General features: G+C 48.3%; 1 protein-coding gene across 1 annotated transcript in view; it reads right to left on the bottom strand.

Moving 5' to 3' along the window:
• Nucleotides 1–9,718: 9,718 nt before the first annotated feature.
• CDK2 (cyclin dependent kinase 2) overlaps nucleotides 9,719–23,217 on the bottom strand; it is a 185,889-nt gene continuing 172,390 nt past the window's right edge. Inside the window, exon 7 of the mRNA XM_069653783.1 lies at nucleotides 9,719–12,853. Within this exon, the coding sequence (XP_069509884.1) occupies nucleotides 12,749–12,853 (105 nt within the window). The 3' untranslated portion in view covers nucleotides 9,719–12,748. The remainder of the gene's footprint in view (nucleotides 12,854–23,217) is intronic.

Raw genomic sequence — 23,217 nt, forward strand, 5'->3', positions numbered from 1 at the left:
AGAATAAAAAAAATCAGTGTATTAATTCAAAGTATTTCCTATTGTAACCAACTTGATAAAGAGCATCTCTGCTATGTTGGGGGCGAACCGATCTTTTACATAAACATCACTGTTCCTCTTGGAAAAGCTGGTCACCTCCAAGCTTAATCTATATATGGAATCTGTTGGTTGCCTCCATGACCACCAGTCTGGCTTCAGAGCTGCCAGAAGCACAGAAACCGCTCTCCTGAACACCTGTGAAGACTTGCTCTCCAATCTTGACACCAGGGAACTATACTTGCTTTTAAAACAATCAGAATGCCAAGTGAAAATATACAAACGTAAACTGTGTTGGAGACAGAACTTGGATTTTGGGAGAAACCTTTGTGTGTTAAATTTTGAAGTAAAATCAAACTACTGCCATTAACTTTGTCCATTTTAATTTTAATTTAGAAATTCTGCTTTAAATCTGGGGAAGGGGGATCCAACCCTGGTTACAAGAATATTTGGTTATTATTTTATTGAACTTGAACAGCCATATGAATACCTGAATTGATTTTGTTGCATGCATAAGTGTGAGGGACAGAACCTTGTGTATTAAGAGTGTTTTCCTTTAGCCTTCGTTTCACAGGCAAGGAAATCCATGTTAGGTTAGGGAAAGCGAGGCGTTTAGCACACCCTTTTTATGTAATAAAATGGGTTCTTGTAAAAAACCTTTACCAAGTTGTCCGCCTTGCATTTCTGACCCTTCACAGCAGATTTCCTCAAGCCGAGTCGATACCTGCTCCAGAGACCTTCCTTGGATCAACCAGTCATCCATGTATAGGAATACATGAACACGAATCTCCCGAGGTACGCTGCCACCACTGCCATCAACTTGGTGAAAACCCTGGGCGCTGAGGTTAAGCCTAACGGGAGCACCTTGAATTGATAGCGAGTGTCTTCGATGACGAATCTCAGGCACTGCTTGTGCTTCTGATGGATTGGCACATGGGAATAAGCATCCTGAAGGTCAACCACAACCAGCCCTGGATTTGTAGAGCCTGGAGAATTTCTCCCAACGTCACCATCAGGAACATGTCCTTCCTCAGGAACTTTCAAGGCCAAGAAGTCCAGGATGGGAGAAGGAGTCCTCCTTTCTTGGGTATCAGAAAGTAGCGAGAGTACCAGCCTGAGCCACTCTGCGGGTACCTCTTTCACAACAGACTCCCAATAACAGGGCCCTCAGTTCCTCCTGGAGCTCCTGTTCCAGTTGTTGAGGGGAAGGTGATCTTAGGAATGGTAGACAGTACCCCCATCTGATGAGCTGCAATTTCCAGGTGTCTGAGGTTATCTCCTACCTGTCCGAGTGCTCAGAGAATTTCCCTTCAACTGGAGAAACATGTGGGGAGAACTCAGTTACTTAGCAGGCACTGCAACACTACTGCCAGTCTGCTGTTCCCTAGAGGCACCTCTACCCTTGACAGGCTTGCGGGAGCTGTGCCTTTCTACAAAACGGTAACCTATATCTCTAGAGGAGAAGCTAAATGGTTGCTTGGCAGGTTGCTGTACAAGCTAGGCCTAGTGTCTTGGCAGCTAACTTGGAGTCCCTGAATTTTTCCAAAGACTCACCGGCTTTCAGGCCGAACAGGTGCTCACCAGCAAACGCTATTTTCAGACGTTTTGCGTAGACATTGGGTGAAAACCCTCAACTTTGGAGATAAGCAGACCTCCACTTTACAGTAGACGTACCCATGGCACAGCCTATGAACTCTGCAGTGTCCAGGCCCACCTGCAGCGCGTGACATGCCACCTCTTTGTCATCATCAATGATGTGCAAAAACCCCATGTCTCCAGCTGGGAGGGGCTCTGCAGCTTCCACTATGACCCTGCACAATGCATGGGAATATTTTGCGAATGCGCAGGAGGTGTCGACTGCCTTCAGGGCCATGCTCCCTGATGCAAAGATCTTCTTAGCAAGGGTGTCACTTTTTTTTTGGCTTCCCGGTCTGTGGGAAGATTGGAGGTGGATGTGGTTGGTCTAGGGCTCACTTTGGTAGCATAGACCACCAGACCATCTGCCGTAGGGTGAGATAGGATGGTCAAATCTTGCCTAGCTAGCTTTTATTATTTTGGTAAGGTTGTCATCCACAGCTGGCATAAAACATGGGTCTCTGCTACAGTGTGATAATGGGATCTGAGATAGCTGCATTAAATGGCAATGCCCTCTCAGCCTGTGATCCCTTATCCAGGATGTCTGTCAGCTCATATGCTATCAGGGCTTTGGCCGGGGTACTCAGATGCAAGGCTTCAACCACCTTATCAACAGATCTCCTGTACTGAGCAGTAGGCTGGCCATATGGGAAGCCTGTCGCAATGAAGGTCAGCGGACGTATCAAGCCTGCTTGCCTCGTGTAAATCTTCAGCCAAATCCAGCAAATCCGCTTGATCCTTGGAGGAAAAATCAGATCTTCCAGCTCCTCTGTCCATTGGCTCAAGGCAAAAGAGAAGCTAGTCCCCATCGTCGTAAGTCGACCTCATGGTGTTGAAAAACGTCAACTGATATTCAGGGGCAAAGGAGCGCTCAACCGTTATCAGGATCAATCTGACAGGACCCCTCTGTGCCGGTGCCTTGATGGTCAGCGCCGGAATCTGCTTCACAGTTGTGGTTGAACAGAAGGGGTGTACGACCCAACAGTCACCTTTGCGGCAGAACCTGTGGGCGCAACTGGTGCCATACTTAGCTGCGGCATCAAGACCGGAGTCATACTTGACACAGCTTTTTGAAAAAGCTGGAGCATTTGCTCCTTGACCCCCCCCCCCCCCCACTATTCCTTCAGGGGGGACCCAGAGTTGTGCCGGACTTACCCTGCTTTTCCGACAAGTCGAAGTCGCGTTTGCGCCGATGGCATTGCTTATTTTTGAGGGAGGATGAGTCGAACGAATGACGTGAACCCCTTTGGGAATGGGAGCGCTTCTTCGCCTTCTTACGGTGCCCATCCTCTTTTTCGTGTGTGGGCCCTTTGGTGTATTGGCCCAATGACCTGACAGTCGAACGCACTGGGAAACTTCGACGGAGGCCACCCGAGCGCTATCTTTGCAGACTGTTCCCTAACAGACTTCGGGTTCATCTGCTGCCATGAACCGCAGATACTACACAGGTCGGTGATAGACATCTTTGAGCCGCAGTCCTGACAATGTTAAAACACTGAAGCTTTAGGGCCCAACATCCCAACTAACAAAATATTCTCAGAAAGAGAATGTTCTAAAAGACAGTGTGCGGAGAATGCGGAAAGAAGGAACTGAGGTACAGGGCGCAGTAATGTAATGCATGTATGGCCAACATCACGTCCGGAGTCGAGGAGTGGCATGGTTGAGTCAAGAGGAGTTAAATGTCGATTTGTACTGCAACCCCCGTCGAAAAGGTTTCTGAGCAGCTCAAGCTGCAAGGATATCAGAACAGATGAGGAATCTGTGGGAGAATGCAAATCATTGAAAAATAACAAACCTAAATCTGCCTGGACACTTCTTCATACTACAGTGGCCATCACTTTTCCAAAATTTACAATTTACTCAAACTCTCAGGTTCCCATAAGTGGGATCTATTATGGCCTCTTTGAATAACCAATGTCAAATCCAATTCATCCTGAGCCAACTTGGATGAGCGTGTATGTATGTAGACATTTTAAAGAGAACATTGTTCCGTTCTGACCCACCAAGGTTTTGCTGCAGCGCTCTGTGCTCTTAAAGATAGGAGCAGCACTCAGTAGGTAAACACAGACCCTCTTCCTTTTTAATGGAAAAATAAACAAAGGCTCAACTTTCACTACATTGAATGATTAGATGGAGTGCTTAGTTACCTCAGTGTCAAGTGCCTTTTCTCTGTTCATACCTAGATGCGTTACCTTGTTCCACTTTTTTCTAAAGGGATACAGACAAGGTGGATTCTGTATCAAAGTAGCAAAAGTTGCCGCTACTGACAAATCGTTTTTAAAAATGGACATACACCACAAAGGTGCTACAATATATTTTGGGTAGGAAATTTAAAAATAGCATAACAAAGTGTTCACATTGCTTTGCTTGTATGCAGAATCTATGAAGTTTATGAATTTTGATAAAGACAACCATGAATGAAAACTAGGAGTACAAGCCGCCCCATAGATGAGCTGTGTGCCATTAACATGCTCACCCTAAAACCAGGCAAATACCATAAAAAAAGGCACAAAAAGAAAAACAAAGTAAACTATGCCCCCTCCTTTCACCCACACAGATCTAGGCATATATCAGATAGGTGGCACCTACAGCAGTGCCATAAGAAAGATCTGTACTAATAATATTGCTCAATCTAAAGTGGATCCAAGGAATAAAAGGATATTTTATTTTTATTTTTTGGAGAAAAGTATGGATTACACAAATATATAGTGTTTTTATTTGTACTCATAAATACCCTTTTACATGTCAAATAATCATTTATACCAAACTTTTAAAAAAATAGGGAGCAAAATATTCCCTGTTCCAAGCTTACCTGGAAGTCCACATTATAAATAACTTCTCCTTCAGCTACCCAAAGAATGTCATTTTACCTTTTCACCAGGAACTGCAGATGTAGCCTCTTACATCAATTCTCAGCTTTGAGGAATTTCAAAACCCAACCGAGGCTCAAGTGGAAACCCAGCCACAACCATCGGGGAACTCCTGTTTAGCAAGCCCAAGTGATTGGGAAGAGAACAGGCGCTGGAAACAACTTTACCACACCACACCCCCTCCAAAACTTTGCTGAAAGAACAAAATGGCTCCTTCGTTTCAAACATACAAATCAACCACTGTCTCACATGTAACCGCCATGCTGCAGTAACAGACAAATTACTTACCTCTGTAATGTTCGCTCGCATGGATGTTCCGCCCACAGATTCCTCATCTGTAATATTCCATCTCCAGAGGTCTTCAGTAATGTTTTAGCCAGCCAGGAAATGCAGTGTGGCTCCACTCAGTGCCCCCACACCATATGGGATGTAGGAGCCAGTAGAAACAGCTGCCGTGCCGATGACCTCAGTTTCACCCTTACCCCCCCAAACACTCAGTCGCTGAGGGACCGCCAAACAAACAAGGTGTACGCGCAAGCCACCATCCTTCTGAAAAAGAAACTAAAAGGAGTATCAGCCTTTGCCTCGTTCAAAGGGAGTAAGAGCTCTATGGCACCCTCAACTAACAGCTGAAAAAAAACCTTCCAACAGGAGTGGATTCGGAGGCAAAGAAGGGCCATTAGGTGGATGGTTTAGAGAGTGTTGTGCAAAAAGAAGACAACCTGTAAGGCCCGAGTGTCAGATGCCCCATCTCTGAGCTCCCCAGCCTCTTACCCTGGCCGGGGGTAAAGTGGCTTCAATTTGAATGCAAGTGCCCGTCTCCTACCGCAGTGGGCATAAGAAGTGAAGGGCCATAAATCCCTCCCTCTAGCAGTAAAATTGGAGGGCTGTAGACCAGCAGTGGCCTTCAAGGACGGGAAATTGTGAAGGCTCAGCCTTAGTCCTGAAACAAATTGTGCCCGTCAAAGAGCAGGTTTATGCGTTTTGACTTAAGGGAACCCAGAGGGCCTCAACAAAGAGTGCCTCCTGAAAACTGTTTGAGGCCATGGAACGTACCACAGTCTGCCGGGTCAAGGCCCAACTACAATCTAGCACTCTGCAGCTCCAGACTAGGCCGTTGAACCTCCATTTCACCCAAAGGGAGGTTCTCTGCTGCCTCAGAGAGCGCACCCTCAGTCAGGCTTGCTGGAGGTAAAATCTGCCAGCGCCCCAAGCACCCAGTCTTTTATGCTCCCCGTTAGGAGGCAAAGATGGGAAAGAGGATGTCTTGAGGTTGGCTGTCACAGCCTGCACCACCTATTGCTCCGGGGAGGCAGGCATTGTTGGAGGGAATGGCAGGGTCCAATGTTGTGGGCAGTACTTATTCAAAGGTTTTTTTTCTACCGTAGGACAGAGGCTGGCTGATCTCCGGCCTCCAAAACGGAGACTTCCACCATTTGGTTAAAGAAAATGTTCTCTCTTTGAGGGCCCTCATCCAGGATGTCAATGAATTCGAATTGAACCTTTGGTCTGGTGAGTGCTGATAATCCCAGTGTTCACCATCCATGACAATCTGCTGAAAGGAAGCATAAGGCTTCCCAGGAGTATGTCTGCTGCTCGATAGATGTGGGGCAAGAGGCTGTCTGATTGGCCAGCTCTTGCCAGTTTCAATGGGGCAGATCCTTACCATTGGTGGACTGGGGTGCAACGCCGGCTTGTATTTGGGATAAAAGGAAGACTACAGTAATTGCCCAGATCGTAGTTTGGAGCCAACATCACTACCTAGAGTTGCAGCCCAGTGGATGACCATTGGAGACCTCTAGCAAAGTCCTAGTGAAGCCCTATTCCTCTGTATTGACCTCAAGACCCTTGACGTTGCTTCTACCCATGAGCTGATGAGACTAACAGTTCGAATTCCTGCATGAGGAACCTGCCTCAGAAGTGTTCTGAAGTGTCCTGTAACCTATCTGTGGGCTGACCAGTTTCATCCAGGGCATCTTATGTGCATTAGTCCCTGTTCTGGGTTTTGGCTTGTAACTTTGCAAGTTGTCTACTTGTGGCCCAAGACCCGTCCCTCCCACAGCGGCTGCTCTCCAACGCAAAGAGTGAGCTTCCTGAAGCAGGGTCTTCCTTGTCGCCATTAGTGTCAACTGCTTCCCCTCTTATTTCGTATACCTTGCTCCTGCCTGTCTCAGTCATGTCCTGGGGGATTCCTGTCAGCATAGGTCCTGTGGTGGTAGTTGTCCTGTGTTGCCTGGGGCATCGGGTAATAATGTCCCCATACATAATGTTGCTGGGAAAAGCCATTGGCAACATATATGGTGAGGGGAGGTCCACTGCTCCCATTGTAATAAAAGATACTAAAATCATCCTATAGGAGCATGGAACTGCTGCCTAACTCGACCGAATCCCAAACCCAAAAACTACAACTACACCCCCTGCAACCAGACCTTAGATTGAAGTATGTGGACCAAGCAGATCTGAAAAACCCAGGGGTGGTTTCTCCAGTGAATAGGAGGAAGGTGTGCGAGAGGGAGTTTGCATCCCCGTTTCCACCCCTCCATGGCGATTGTATGGGTGTTACGTCCGCTCCTTTACTCTCTCGCCTGGTCATGATCAGTTGCGTTCTGGCCAGAGATCTGCCTCCTGCGTGTCTCCTAGAGTGGTGGGATTGGGAGAATACTGCCACATCTTGCTTCCCTCTTTAAATGCACTCTTGACAAAGTTGCTGCCTTATAGAAGGAGGGGAAAGTGTCAATCATCGCGCCCAGAATAAACCATCATGGTATAGGGTCAACTTGGTTCCCAGATAATCCAGGGAACAATCATTCCAATGAATAGCGAATCGCTGCAGAGCATTCGAGTTTTACTAGATTAAGAGACATTCAGTCCATCAATACTCAATACAGACCTGGTCTTCAGGAACAATGGAGTGATTATACCAGGGCAAAAAAAGGGAAGGAAGTTCAACTGTATGTATATCAGAAACCCTTCCGTTCCTCACTCTGGGATTACTACAGAATATGGAGTGCAAGGAGATTCAGGTGAGCAGGTCTAAGCTGAAGAGCAGCAGTAAGTAGGAAGAGACAATAAGTGAGTTATAAGCAATACACGTTGCTACCACCCACACACCCTCACCTTGAAACCATTAGAAAGGTTTGGTTACCTGTTATGGATAGTCAGTCCTCAGTGGAAGGGAAGCTACACAATACGGTGCCTACAGTATTGTGAAGCCAGTTTCAGTTCCTGAAATAAAAGGGCATTGACACGGAAAGCAGTGCACTCAATCAATGGTATGGCTGGACACTTTACAGCTTGTACATGGCTCCTGGCACAAGACAAAGTGAAAGTAAGGTCTGTGGAAAGATGTGCATTTGTGATTATTTATGGAAGAGAAACGCTCCGTAGAGTTCAAAGTACGTAGAGCGCCCCCATAGCATTAGAAGTTGAGGGCGTCTACTCTGGTAAATGTAAAAGCAATAGGAGCACTTCACTAGCAGGCACTGTGTCCGAAACATTCCTGATTACAGCAGCTAAAAGACCATGAGCCTCTACTTCTTGTCGCCGCCAGCATCGCCTGGTGAAAGCTCAGCACGGGAAAGAGCGGGTTGCCATCCAGGTCTGCAATGAATATGAAATTGCAGCTTCTGCTGCGCTCACATCCATGAAATGTTTGAAAGACGAGCACTTCTTGGCGCTCGTATCTAAAAATAGAAAATTATCATAGGAGTTCCGGAACAAACCCCTCCTGGAGTTAGCCTTGAATTACAATGCCGCCATTAGTAAGTGGAGTCATAATGCAGACCATATCTTTGTGTCCAGTGAGGCTGCCACAGCCTTCCTGACAGGATATAGGGGGCAGAGGAAAACCCGACAGTCCCACAGATTTATCGCCATTAATGAGGTAACCTAAATTCAAGCAGAACCAGTTCGGCCATAATGGCCGGGAGCGGGGAGAGACATAGCAAGACATCAGCATAAAGAGCCATCTTGTGTTCAGTGCCATCTATAGTGATGCCCTCAATACACTGATTGGACCGAAAAAGGCACGCCATGGGCTCCATGAACAGGGCGAATATCAAAGGAGATAAAGGACAGCCCTGTCAAGTGCCCCCATGTATCATGAATAGTTACCTTTAAGACAAATCCTACTCCTCAAAGAGTTGTAGCAGGCCATGACCAGCTGTGGCACCTCTTCTGCGATGAAGATTGGTGTCTGTAGAACATCTTGTGGTATTACTTCTTAACCTTCCATGTGAGGGTTCAGTCTCCTGTCCTCAGCCCAGGTACTTATGTTTCTTTTTGCCATCTTTCTGGTAAAAAGTGAACAGTCGTGTAGCACGTTCCCATAGGGCCGTGGGGTGCATGGAGTGGCCCGACATGTGGTTCATGTGCCTCCCCAAATAGTACAAGAAAGTCCTCTGGGGTTCAGAGAGACATCTGCTTCCTGCAATCTGTCCAAGGACTTCTCCGGGTTGGGCACGATGTAATAGAACTGAAGCTACAATGGGGAGCATTCCCAAAGTGTACAGAATGCACAGAAAAATGGAACTGAGGTCGAAGGGGTGCTGTGGCTCCATTTATACTGGTCCTACATCATACGATGAAAAGCAAAGCAGATGTGGAGCAACTGGTGGAGAAACAGTTCCCAAAGGTTGCTGGCACTACAGAAAGATTATAGACGATGAATGTGTGGTAATCCATTAGAAAGATTGTGCAGGTGTCCTCTGAACGCAACCATGAGTAATACCCACACATAAATCAGGTTACAAAAAGGCTATTCCTACATTGTCAATCTATGCTATAAGTAGTACAGCCTATAGCACTTAGTGTAGAGTGCCCTCTCAAACAAGTTACCTCTGGTTGGATGGAGGGGAGAATTTTGCTCTATGTTCTCTCGCATACAGAACCAATGAGTAGGGAGGGCCAGTGTCCAGACACTCATGAAAGAGAAAGACAAGTGCATTGGACCCCCCCTCTACCAATTCTCTACTGACAGGGCTTTCAAAAAATTCAAACCCACTGCAAGATCTTGCTACTTTTCACTCTTGCCTCCCAATTGCTCTTCACATCTCAACTCATCCTCCTATACATTGCTTTTCACCAGCCCCAGGTGAAATGGAGCAATATATGAGAAACCTATCAACACACTAAGTTGCCACAAACTGCTCTAACAAAGACCTAATCGCAAATACAGATACTAATAAAACATGTTTTAATGAAATACAAAAGTTACAACTATATTGTACAAACAACTACATCACTCACTGTACAATACATACAACATTTAAAACAACAAATCATTTTCAAAATAAAGGTGAAGAGCTAATAAACGTTCTATATTATTAAGCAGGTCATTAAAAATCTCAATACTTTACATAAATATATAGAGGAGCCAGTCGGGAATCTATAACCATGGATAGGGGCGATAAATGAATGGATTATGGTATTGCTGAATTTGTTTATTGCTGTAGATGTGAGCAATAAGAACATCTCCCAGAACAAGCCAATGCCACCAAGCAAATACATTTTGGGAAGCAGCCATCCTGGCAAGTTGGACCACCTTTCTGTAGCATAATCCAGCTTGTTAAAAGGATGTAGACTTTAGCACTTATAGGCATCAATGTTATTAAGGTGCACACTCTCCTCCCAAGCCGTCTGTTTTTTTCAGGACCATATGACAACTGTGGTTAAGAGCCAACCCCTTCAAATAGAGAAATAGGAAATCTTTCCTGCAAAAAAAGGCCAGCCTATCAGTTTAGAGATCATACAATGGTTACAGCAATTCAGTTGACACTTAAGACCCTGATGGGTAGCTGCTCCAGGGAAGTTATGGACATACAAGAGACACTGCGTATGGATTCATCTGAACCACAGAGCAAAAATCTTAACAGGTGCAAGTCCACAGAGCCAAACAAGGAGAGTGAAGCTAAGCAGTCGTGTCCCACAACGGGGACTTTACAGAATAGATTACACTATCCCTCCCCCAAAACGTGTCATAGGCTATTTGAAGCAAAAGAAAGGACATTGCAGCCTTCTGTTTACTATACTTTGAAATTTAAATACGTAGTTATCACTCTAAAATGTAGTAGCAGTTGGCAGGACATAAAACACCACGATGAGATCTTCAGTCAAGCCACTGATTACGAGTTGTACATACTAAAGAGCACCAGTTTCAATCCTACATTCACTAATACCGGTCAAAAGGCAGAAAGACATTAGCAGGAGGCATGTCCCGTCACAGAACCCAAGAAGTCAAACAAGTGCACCTTAGAGGGAGCAGAAACAAATCGGAAGTTCAACATTTGTTGTGGGTATTTCCTGCCAAGAAAAAACAAGGCACAAACTACAGGCAGGCAAAAATGAAAACATATCCAATATTCCACAACCGAGGTAAGTCAGCTGCTACCCCCGGCCTGAGTGCATCCTGCAATGTACCTTGGGCTGCGCGGGTCCTTCGGTAAACAGGTCTGTCCGATTTTGTGCCTTACGGTTTGTATTATGATGGCATCTCTACACAATCTAGCCTGGAGAGCCTTCCAATTTGTTTCTTCCTTGCACCTGCAAGGTGTAAATCTCTTAGGAAATGCAGTGTGAAGTTATAGGGAATAAGAGATGGATCATCATTGGAGTAATACATTACAGCAACAGCAAAACAGTCCGAGGTACATATTTTAAAACCATAACATCACTGCACACAAACTATTAACATACAAAGCTGGGATCGGGGTGGAGTGGCCTTCAGATACAAGGCTGCATTTTCTACCAGAATGACACCACTATAAAGACTTGCAATCTCTGTAAAGTTCTAATTAACTTTACGGACATTAGCATGGAATCTGGGACAGTCTGGAAAGGTGAGAAACCTAGTTAAAGGATTCTTTAAGGTTCACAAGCCACCAGCTATCCAACAAACAATCGGAAGCACTTCCCAACAAAGATTAAACAAATCAGGCCCAGAAGCCTTATAGTGTGCATGGGTTATTTTTGATAGCTGATCACCTAGTTTTGCCCAACAATAGGAAACCGAGGAGGCAACTGTACCTGTTGTCATGGCTCTCAACTTCAAACCCATATGGCCGCACTGTGAGCAATAGAGAACGTAAACGTAATTTTAAAACTTAAGTTTAAGTGAAGACTAGACCCCAAAGTCGTATAAAGCTCTTACTATGGGAGAGGGCACAGGGTTAAAAGGAGATCCCGTGCTATCAATTTATTTTGAAGATCAAACCCAACATTCTATTTAATAGGGCGAAGGTTGCCATCAATGCAGCTCATGGGACGCAGACAATGAGAGAACCAGTTTATTATGCAACCTTACACCCCTCCCACCTCCCCAAATTCCCCTTCTGCGTGAGATGTTTCAGATGAAAGACTGCTGCTGTCCATACTCCGCAGCAGTTGACCAATTCATCCCTGGATGAACCCTTCACCCTCTGAAACACGGGCCTGCTGATCCCAAGGTATTAAAAGCACTTCAATTTGCCATGTGGTTCCATCAGGAGGGGGGAGAGGAAGAAAGGGTGGACACCAAGACGTGGAATTTTGAGAAGCAGTGCTACTATAAAACAGGCTATAGAATGGTTCATTAAGGCCTGTGCCTCGCTAGGGCCACTGTGGTGAGGTTATACTCCAAAAAGCAAGCTGTGCAGTTTAGGTTGAATCTTAAAAATTCTGCAGAACACAGACCAGAAACACTGGCACACTTGGGGGCTTGGTATTTTTTCCAAAACCATAGTCCAAAATGGCACCAACCACCGTGATTCTTACTGTCTTCAAGTCTACTAGTTTGTAACAATCCAGCTCAGAAATCTGTCACTTCTAGGAGATGTTCTTACTTTCAATTCCACTTTCAGGTGGACGTTATAACCAACACATACTTGTACATTGAACATTTATGGAAACCACAGGAACCGATCGAAAAGCTGCAGGTTAGACCTGTCCAACAGTTAGCACTCATGTGAAGAAAAACCCTCTTACAAACCAAGGTTATGGCTGCAAGAAGATCAGAGGCATCATCATATCTTTCTCAAACACAAAATCTGTTTCCATACGTAAAATCTTCATAAAATATAGTGCACCCCATACAGGAGCACTGTCCATGGAACGATGGTGCAGACCGGCACTTCCTACATTCAGCCCCAAACAAATCCCTTTGTGTGGTGAAATTCATGGGGACCGGGCAGCTGTAAGACATATCCTTCCTTTAGATAAAAAAGTTGCAGGGCTCATAGTCTCAAATGTGGGATGGCCTTTGTGACATCACGGAAGAAGATGTGGTTGAGTGCTGACTTCGCAGATATCCGCTTGTTTGGGTCATAGTGCAACATTTGCTGGAAGAAAAAAGGGATTGATTACAGAATGCTCAGACATTCAGCATCACAGAAAACAAGCAATTCTTCATGAATCTGGTTTTGAATGTGAAATCATTAGACCACCGACACAAGGACTGTATTGAACTGCTGCAATGGACTGGTGACTGAACTAGCTATAAATGTACTGTAGGACTTATTTTCAAAGCCTCAGTGAAACTAGGTGTGGCATACATTGGCCAACATGAAAGGTCTGAGCACATTACCAACAGGCACCTATGCCTTTCAGCACCAATCTCCTGAATTATCAATACATTGGACAAAAACCTTCACGAGAATTCATATCACATTTCTACATGTTCTCAATAAAATGTAGAGTGCGCAACAATGTATTCAAAGGGGTAGTGAAGTAGAGAAGAACAAGTTACTTATCCCTGGTAACGTTCTGTCGATTGGATGGTCCTCATGTATTCCTCATTTTATGATAATATATCTCTCCAGCTTCGGAATTTTTTTTTGACAGAGGGCACTATATGCAGCGTCGCTGTCCCTCGAGGGCCTCCATCGACGTCATCATCAGCATAAATAGCGCAAGTAGCGCCAGTTGGCTTCAGTTCTGTTTTTCTTTTCCCCTTTGCAGAGGAATTACCAAGCGTACCCAAGACCATAGGCTCTCAGCGTAGAGTGCAATGATGCGTAAATTGTACGGTGGGGTAGGCTGGGAGGGGCGATGAGGAATATGTGGGAGGAACTGTAACGCTCACCTGATTCCCACGGAGGCGCTGATCTTGGCAGGAAGGTGTCTGTGACTCGAAAGGTGATGTGCAGAACCCGATGGGCTTCTGGGGTCGAACCTCTTCGCACTGTGTGTCGAACTCGTAGGGTGAGGTTTCTGCAGGTGAAAGAATATGGGGGTTAATGGTCTGGGTTGTTCAATGTCCCTCTTCCTCTCTCTCCCCCTCCGTAGAGCCCCCAGGTCAATGTGCTCACCTTAGATAGGTGAATGCTGGGCTCTCCATCTGCGTCTATTGCAGGGCGCTGTTGCCAGTTCCTTCACTGGTGAAACATAGGCCTCTTGGACTCAGAAGACCGTTACCTTCGTTAACTGCACGAGCGGTGAGTTTCCAGACACCTTTTTAGTCTTTATAGTCTTTAGGTGCAAGGCACGTTAACATTGAACAGGACTTCGTATAATGCTTTTCTCCCTTTTGTCTTGCAGGACTCTTGAGGAAGATGGAGTGAAGCGCCTGGAAATGCGTGAGTAAATGCAAGCGCTCTAACTGTCTTTTCCTTGCAGCGTAGTTCGTGCTGAAGAGCAGTCTATTGCGAAGAGCGCGATGGGCATAAGTAAATACCTGTCTAATGTCTCTTCTTTTGTCTTTCAGAAGTTGGTTTGCAGCGCCGGAGTCCGCGGAATGTCCGTAAGTAGATACAATGCTTTTATCTCCGCAGGCGGTGATGCAGTGTGAAGAAATCCAGAATTCACTGAGTGCCGGTAAGTAGTGACAATGCTTTTGTCTTCGCAGGCGGAGGTGCAGCGTGCCGAAAATGACCGCAGCCGATGGATCAGGTGAGTAGCACTGCGAGATAAGGCTGCCTTGCTAACCTGCTGTTTCTTGTCTCTGCAGATGCTGCTGTCGACTGGATGCAGGAATGGTGAGTATGCTTCTTGCAGATTCAGGATGCAAGAATGGTGAGTATGACTCTTGCAGATTCGGGATCGTAAGAAGAAAGGCTGGAACAGACTCGGTGAGCGTTCTGCTGCAGATGCAGAATAACGCGAAGCACGTTTCGTCTATCGGGTGTGGTTTAAATAGCCTTGGAGTGATGAGGCATCTTCCTCCACGGCCCCGCCTAGGTAAGAAAAGAGTTCCAGTTCCAGAAGCTTTCCAGTGCTGAATCCAGGGAGTGGAGCTTGCCCCACCCAGGTAAGAAAGTAGTTCCTGTTCACAGAGGACTTCTAAGAGGCTGGTAAGTAAGCAGCATGGTCTGCTGCAGGTAAGTCCACCCAAGCATCTGCACACATATTATGAGCCCGGCGCTTCCAGTGCCGGGACCGATGATTCTGATGAGCCTGGTGCCACCGGCGCCAGGACATGGTCCAAAAGGTCCCCGTGGGGACCGGCTGGTGCCTAGGATTAGGGGCCTGCTTCCAAGGACGTTGGGCTGGTCCTGGCTCCTTGGAAGCAGTGATCATGACAGGAACATCCAATCAAAAAAACATTACCTGGGGTAAGTAACTTGTTCTTTGAATGGATTGTGTTCTCCCAGGTATTGCTAGTCTTGTGATAGACTCCCAAAGCAGTGAATTTGGGGGTGGGAGCATCAATTAATTTAGATTTAATCATGGACGGAATAGAGGACGGCTTTTGCGAAAAGTTCTCCCTTACTGGAGGAAGCATCTAAGCAGTAATGTTTAACAAATGCATGGATAGACGACCAAGTGGCCGCTGAATAAATATTTATTGGGAGACCCCTCTGAAGATCCGCAGAGGTTGACATTCCCCTTTGTGGAATTAGCCCTTAGGCCCTCTGGCGGGTCCTTACCTGCTAGTCTATAGCATTTGCCAATATCCAGGATAATCCATCTGCATATGGTTTGTTTGGTGACTGCAAGGCCCAATTTGGGACAAGTATATCCAATAAAATCTTGATCAATCCGGCAGAATTTAGCTTTTTGGGTCTAGTCTATGTAGTCTCTCCTCTTCTTTACCTGAATGAGGAGGCAGATAGAATGTTAGCAAGGTTTTTTTCTGTGATAAATGGAAGTCAGAGACTACCTTCAGTAAAAAAGAAGGTTTTACCCTCAGAATGACTATCTTTAAAGAAAAGGAAGAAAAAAGGGAATTAAAGCCCTTCTTCAATTGGTAGGCAACGCCAGCGCAAAAATAGTCAAGACAAAGTGTTTTGAGAGTTAAAGTGTGCCCTTTTTTGAGACACGTGTTTAGCCGATAAATTTGCCTTTTTCAATCAGGGCATACATTAGAATGCAATCGAATGAGTATCATAGCCACAAAAGATTTTCCATAAAGTATAAAGTAAATTTGGACATTCAGTCACAAAGTAAACGGTAGTGATTGCACACAGTGTAGCACAGAAAAAGAGGAGAGGTTAAGGGGAGGATTGAATTAGGGAAAAGGAGAAAAACGTTGGGAAAAAAAGGAACAAAACATTGTTCGTTTTAGAAAGCATTACATTTTCTGAACACAATTAAAGTCCATTCTTTGCTCATATTTGTCATTGGTTAATAATGTAGGTCTTACCTAATAGGTGGCACATTGACTGTCTAGATTATTTGCAATTTGCTGATTGCCCTGTTCATGGGTTAAATCCAACCTGTGGAAAGTGTAGTTTGTTTATATGTTGGCATATATAATGATGGGAGTATATTCACAATAAAGAAACCAGTGAGTGGCAATTGCGGATGGGCAATGAGATTAATAGTAACTCAATAAGTTCCATGCGCCCATCAGGTGTCTTGGTGGCAGACTAACTGTGGAAAGTGAGCGCTACATTCAAAATAAACCCACATTTTCCATTGTAGAAAAGGCAAATGTCCATTAGTGCGTTTAAATGAACAATTCTTAAGAAGCGGGATGCGAGTACTGTATCCCAAACACTGCTTGTATGCGCGCAGTGTGCAGTGAAAGATAATTCTTGGGGTTTCGGTAAAGATTATGCGTTGCGCATACAAGTGAAATAAAAGTCGGGTGTCCGATATAGTTGGGAGATCGTGCATCTGGTGAGACACAATACGTACGTTTGTACATTGCAAACCAGCACATGGGTGCTCGGTTTTTTACTTGTTTATTTATAGTTCAACACACAGGATAACAGAGCATTAACGATGCTTACATCTCACAGGGCATACATATCAGACCCATCTCCAAATTCCCGGAAGGCAGTGATACGCGTCTCATTCGGCGAGTCCTCCCTTAACGTGTGGAGGGCTCTCGCGATCGAGCATGATTTGAAGGTCGGAGCCGGGTGGTTCTGGTCATAGTCCAGGACCGGGGACCAAATGTCAGTAAATCGGTAGCGCAGACCCTCTTTGGCTGCCATGACCTTTTCTGCTATCAATATGCCCCATAATTTAAGCCACCATAGGGTCATCAGTGGTCCGTCCGTGGACTTCCAGGTGCAGGCCACCGTGATTTTGGCGGCCAACAGAATTTGGGATATCAGCGCCGCCCTCCTCCCCGTTCTCGAGTATACGCCCGGGAGTGGGATTCCCAGGAGGACCTGCTCGGGCATCAAGGGGATTACGACCTGGGTGATGTCCCGAATGGTGGCCAGACACTGGGTCCAAAATTCCTTCACTCTAGGGCAAGACCACCACCATGTGGAAGTAGGATCATGGGTTGCCGCAGAGGCGCCAGAAGTGGGGGTCCAAGGCGCGCTGAAAGTGGTGGATGCGTAGGGGTGGTTAATACCAACGCAACAGGAGTTTGTGTGCGCATTCCCGGTTGGTGACGCAGCGGGATGCCGTGCGTGTTCTGGTCCAGACATCCACCCATGTGTGGTCCTCAATCGCATGGCCCAGGTCCGCTTCCCAGCGGCCCATATAGGAGGGCCTGAGACGGAGGGGGGGTCTTCCAGCAATAGTTTGTAGAGGGCCGAGATCTTTCCCTGGGCTGGCAGCTCCTTCATTGTGAGCTCCAGCGGGGCCAGGGGCCTTGTTGCGGCTGCCCGGGTCTGGGGGTGGGCGCACCAGTGCCTCAGTTGAGCATAGGTAAATCTGTCTGCCTCGGTTAGCTGGAAGGTTGATTTACAGCGTTCGAAGGTGAGGGGGGGCACCCCCTTCAAAGAGTTGCCCCAGAGTATCAAGGCCTCCCGCCACCCAGTTCCTAAAATTCCATGGGCGGGCCCACGGGGCGAAGGCGGGGTTGAGGAAAATCGGAGAGGATGCGCTGAAGCCTCCTGGGATGTCTCCCCGTTTGCAGGCCCACTCCCATGCCTTTATCAATTGCTTTGTGGCGGCAGCACATCTGGTCAGGTGTGGCGTAGCGCGGTAGGAATGAACGGGAGGAAGCGGAACGGGAGAGGGAGGCGGGATTGTTCAATCTCTACCCATTTCGGGCCTCCGGAGGCGAGGTCCCATGCTTGGAAGTGGGCCAGTTGCGCTGTGATATAGTATTTTCGAAGGACCGGCACCCCGAGTCCCCCCAATCTCATGCTGGCCATCAACGTTCTCCGAGGGATCCGTAGTTTCTTGCCCTTCCAGATGAAGCCACTGATTTTCCTTTGAAGTCATTGCAAAGGGGGGGAGGGGAATTGCGGTTGGGAGGGCAGCGCACATATAGAGAAAGCGAGGAAGGAGATTCATTTTGCTAGTCGTTATGCGCCCCAGCAGCGAGATCTCTTGAGTTTGCCAGCGGGCTAGGTCCTTTTCCAATTCCGCGAAAAGTGGGGGGAAGTTGACCTGGTAGACCTTCGTCGGGTCGGCGGGAATCCCGACCCATAGGTATGGGATCACTTGGGTGCTCCATTGGAACGGGCTGTGGCTCTCTAGGGCTTCCCTTTCGCCCCGGGGCAGGCCCACCCTGAGTGCAATCGACTTGTGGAAATTGATAGCAAAACCTGAGACTCTCCTGAAGGCCCGGAATTCAGCCAGGGCCGCCCTCATGGAGTTTGATGTTTGTGATGGTCAGCAGTACATCGTCCGCATAGAGAGCAATTTTGTGGTGGGTCGTGCCGATCCTCAGGCCAGAGATCAGGGGATCCGGGCAAACTCGCTGGTCCAGCGGCTCCATGGCCAAGGCGAAAAGCAGGGGTGATAGCGGACACCCCTGTCGTGTTCCACATGTGAGAGGGATCGGATCCGACAGGCGGCCATTGACTCTTAGTCGGGTCCTGGTAGTTTGCCAGAGCCATCCTCATAAAAGTTGGTCCAAAGCCGAAGGCCGCTAGGGCGAGAGACAGATAGGGCCAGTCCAGTTTATCGAAGGCCTTAGTGGCGTCTAGCACGATCAGGGCTAGCTGCTGGGAGTCCTTACTGGCGATTTCAATCAAGTCTGGTGCCCTGTGAATGTTGTCCTTCGTTGATCTGTGGAAGATGGGCCTGTACGAGCTATTCTCTAGGGGGTCCTTTCCAGGCTTGAGAACCAACACCGTGATAGACTCCTGCATTGATGGGGTGACTGTGCCAGAGGCCACAAACGAGTTGAATAGGCGGGTCAGAGGAGCCACCAGTTGAGGGCGGAAGAGTTTATAAAAGTGTGTGGAGAACCCATCCGGGCCAGGGGCCCTCGGCTTTAGACTCTTAATGGCCTCCTCCACTTCCTCATTGGTGATAGGTGTCTCTAGTTCCTCTCACCTCTGGTTTCAAAAGCAGTAGCGACGCCTCCTGAATGTAGGAGTGCTGCTCATCTAGGTCCCGCGGGAAAGCCGTCATTTCTGATTGGTGGGCGACCGCCAGTCGTAGTTTTTCGCCCTCCGTGTGGTGGATCTTCCCTTGTGCGTCGCGGAGACCCAGGATGAAGTTTCTGCTCTTTTCCTTGGCCAGCTTGCTGACTAGTAGTTTATTAGCTTTATTGTTATGAGCGTAATACCACGGTTTGGTTCTGGTCAGCAGATTAGCTGTAGCCTCGAGTCTTTTCCTTGCCATTTGTAGGACCCTATAGGACCTCGGGGACCAGCCCTTATGTTTATGGGTGGCTTCGTCCTCATGAACCTCAGCTTCCAAAGTGGCACGGGTTGCCCTCATCTGTTTGTGGTACGCGGCTCCTTGGGCGATCAGCTCTCCTCTAAGCAACGCCTTCATAGCGTCCCAGGTATTAGCCGGGGAGATGTCCTCGTCGGGGTTTTCCGCAAAGCGGTTTCTGATTGTTCTGGCGATCGTGTCTCTCGCCGCCATGTTACCCAAGATAGGGTCGTACAAGGCCCATTGGCGGCGGGGAGGGGGATCCGGGTTGTGCGCCCGCAGGGTCAGCGAGACTGGAGCGTGGTCCGAGAGGATCCGGGAGCCAATTGTGACATCGTCCGTAAAGGTCAGGATCTGAGGGGAAACCAGTAATAAGTCGATTATGGAGAAGGTACGGTGGACGTACGAATAGAAGGTAAAGGTCTTTCTCCTCCGGTGATCGCACCCTGAACGTCGTTGACTCCTGGAGAGTGCTGAGTAAGCGGAGCAGGGCTGTTGCCAAGTTCAGGTCCCTGGCCGTTGGGGGTGAGATCTATCCCTGAGGGGCTCCGGGACCCCGTTGAAGTCACCGTCGACCACCACTTGCCCTTCAATAAATGGAAGAAGGGAGTCCTCCAAGTCCTGATAGAATTCCACCTGGTGCTCATTCGGGGTGTAGGCCGAGAAGAGGGTGTAAAGTTGGCCGAGGACAGAGCACTTGACCGCCATAAAGCGGCCCTCGGGGCAACTCAGCAAGTCCAGGATCTGGGGCCTTAAGTCCTTAGCAAAAAGAATAGCGGTGCCTCCCTTCTTGGTTCCGTTGGAGGCTAGGAATTGGAGGATAGAGACTACATTGCTGGGAGTAGGTGCGTTTCTTGTAAGAAAGCAATTGAGGTCTCCTCATTGTGCAGTCTTTGGAGGATGGATTTCCTCTCCTTGGGGGGAGGAGGGGTTTGAGAATTCAAGCCTCTGATGTTGAAGGTGGTGAACTTTAATTTTAGGTGTGGGGACTGGTGCTCCAAGTCCAATTTCTGCAGGGGGGGGGGGGGGGAGAGGGGAGGGATGGGAACGGATTAGGTCAGCGATAGCTGTGAGGAATACGCTGCATTGGGGTCTCCTCTGGCTGAGGGTTTTTTAGAAATGGTCTCCAACGGGAGATAAGAACGTCCAACGGCGGCCTCCAACAGGAGGGCTAAACTGTGACTGGGGATTGGGGGCGCTTTTGATCAGTCGGTAGCTCCCCCGGCCACTCCAGATGTCACAAAGTGACATCTCCAACATAGTTGAGTCTCTCCAGGGGTATAAAAGGTGACATCCACCCTGGAGGAGTGTATGGGCCGCGTTGGGTCCGCGTCGAGCTTGTGGGTATTCTGATGGTTCCTGCGCTATGTGCGCTTCAGAGCTACCAGCCCCTATTATCTAGGTTTACGGTTTCTCTGCATCCTTGACCATGGAGTCTGCCTTGGATTGGGCGAGGCGGCGTCTTGTCCAGAACTTGTCTGGCTTGAAGAGTGTGGTTCTGTAGTCCCAGGGGAGGCCGGGCGGAAGATGGATGCTGCATCGTCCAGGTGACTAATGGTGCGGGGCGTGTCCTCATACGAAAACTGTAGTGCCGTGGGGGAACAACCAGCGATGGCAGATCTGTTGGTCTCGCAGGAAGAGCGAGAGAGGGCACAGCAGCCTGCGCTTCTGAAGGGTTAAGGGGGAGAGATACTGGAAAATCTGTAATGGGGAGCCCTGGAAGGAGAGTTCATCCTTTGAGCGGCCTATCGCTGAGAGGGCCTCCTTGGTAGTGTAGAAGTGCACTCTTGTGATGACGTCCGGAAGGGGATCCGTATCCGATCCTCGGCGGGGGCGCAACCGATGAGTGCAGTCAAGCAGGAGCTGCGTCTCATCCAGGTCTGGCAGCAGGGATTGAAAAAAAGAGGCTTATGTAACCGGGAAGCTCCTCATCAGTGATCGCGGAGGGGACCCTGCGAATGCGGAGGTTATTGCGCCGGGAGCGATTCTCCAAATCCTCCCGTTTAAACTCGAGGATTTCGGTTCTGTCCATTAGTGCCTGGATGGAGCGCTGGACCTCCATCAATGCATTAGAGTGATCCGTAGCCAGCTCCTCGGACTCCCCCAACCTATGTTCGATGTTGCTGACTCGTTCTGTTTGCTCCAGTTTGGTCGTTAGTTCGGCCATGCAGGACCTGAATTCCGACTTGATGTCGGTCATGAAAGCCTGGAGGTCTTCTTTAGTTGCAAGCAACCCTTTATCTTTGGTGGATTTCTGGGGGGCGAGTTTGGGAGGGGGGGGGGGGGGTTAGTCTTCTTCCCCCTCTCCGGGGCCAGCAGCATGGTGGAGATATCACCAGATTTAGTGGTTTTTAAAGCTTTAGACATGGCTCCAAGGTGAAGGACCGCTTCTGTGGGCTTAGCAACTTCGTAATGGGTCTCCAGGCACCGGCCCGGAGGGTCCGGGGATAGCAAGGGCAAGAGAGGTGAGGTGGGCCGGGGCGCCACAGGAGGCTGTGCAGATAGTCAATGGTCAAATCCCTTCAATAGTGGTCAAATCCCTTGGTGGCGCCGCTCCCAGAGGCCGGGTGGTTGCAGGTCTGCAGGTCACCTCCCGTGGATTAGGTCGGGCTGCAGGGGTCGTAGGTCCGCTCCCTTTGGCTGTAGGAATGGGGGTGGGCAGGGGCACCCCAGGAAGTCAGTGGCGTAGCTTAGGCTGCAGGAGAAGGGGGGGGGGGGGGGCAGCTCCTCTGGGCCACAGAGAAGCAAAAACCAAGCCGCACTGCTGGAGGGAGGCAGCGGGCAAGGGCCGGAAGATTGAGCCGGCGGCTCAGGCCCCGCAGGCAGGCTTGTGCGCGCAGAGGACCGCCGCGCCACCCCTGGGCCAAAAGTCCTGGGCCAGCCGAAGTTGAAGGGAGGGGCCGCTCAGCTAGGCAGTGCCCACATCGGCGTACCTCCAGTTGTAGCTGGAGGGGGTCCGGTTTCCGAAGCCGGGCCCCGGCGGGCTAGATGCGGCCAACGAGCCGTGGGGGGGAGGGGCACACAGGAGCAGTCGCCAACTTGGGGGGATCATCATGCCGGTGCCGGAGAGCTGCGCTTGCCACATTGCGGCAAGCCCGGGCCCGTTGAGCACCCAGAGTGCGGACAACGATGCAGGGGAGGCTTCCGCAGCACATCTCAGGTCATGCAGGTGAGTGGCATGGCAGGAACCGGAGGAATTGTGTTAATGGCCGCGGACCTGTGCGGAGGCCATCAATGGAGCCGTCACATCGCTGGCGCTGCAGGCCACGCCCCTGCATCCTGCTTCTTAAGAATTGTTTCATTTAAACGCACTAATGGACATTTGCCTTTTCTACAATGGAAAATGTGGGTTTATTGAATGTAGCGCTCATTTTCCATGGTTAGTCTGCCACCAAGACACCTGATGGGCGCATGGAACTTATTGAATTACTCATTGCCCATCCACAATTGCCACTCACTGGTTTCTTTATTGTGAATATACTCCTATCAATATATATGCCAACATATAAACAAACTACACTTTCCACAGATGGGATTTAACCCATGAACAGGGCAACCAGCAAATTGCAAATAATCTAGACAGTCAATGTGACACCTATTAGGTAAGACCTACATTATTAGCCAATGACAAAAATGAACAAAGAATGGACTTTAATTGTGTTCACTAAGTTGAAAATGTAATGCTTTCTAAAACAATGTTTTGTTCCTTTTTTCCCCCCAACGTTTTTCTCCTTTTCCCCAA

Source organism: Ambystoma mexicanum, chromosome 3q (genome assembly GCF_040938575.1).
Source record: "Ambystoma mexicanum isolate Mex_15411 chromosome 3q, UKY_AmexF1_1, whole genome shotgun sequence".
In the NCBI taxonomy this organism is placed as follows: Eukaryota; Metazoa; Chordata; class Amphibia; order Caudata; family Ambystomatidae; genus Ambystoma; species Ambystoma mexicanum.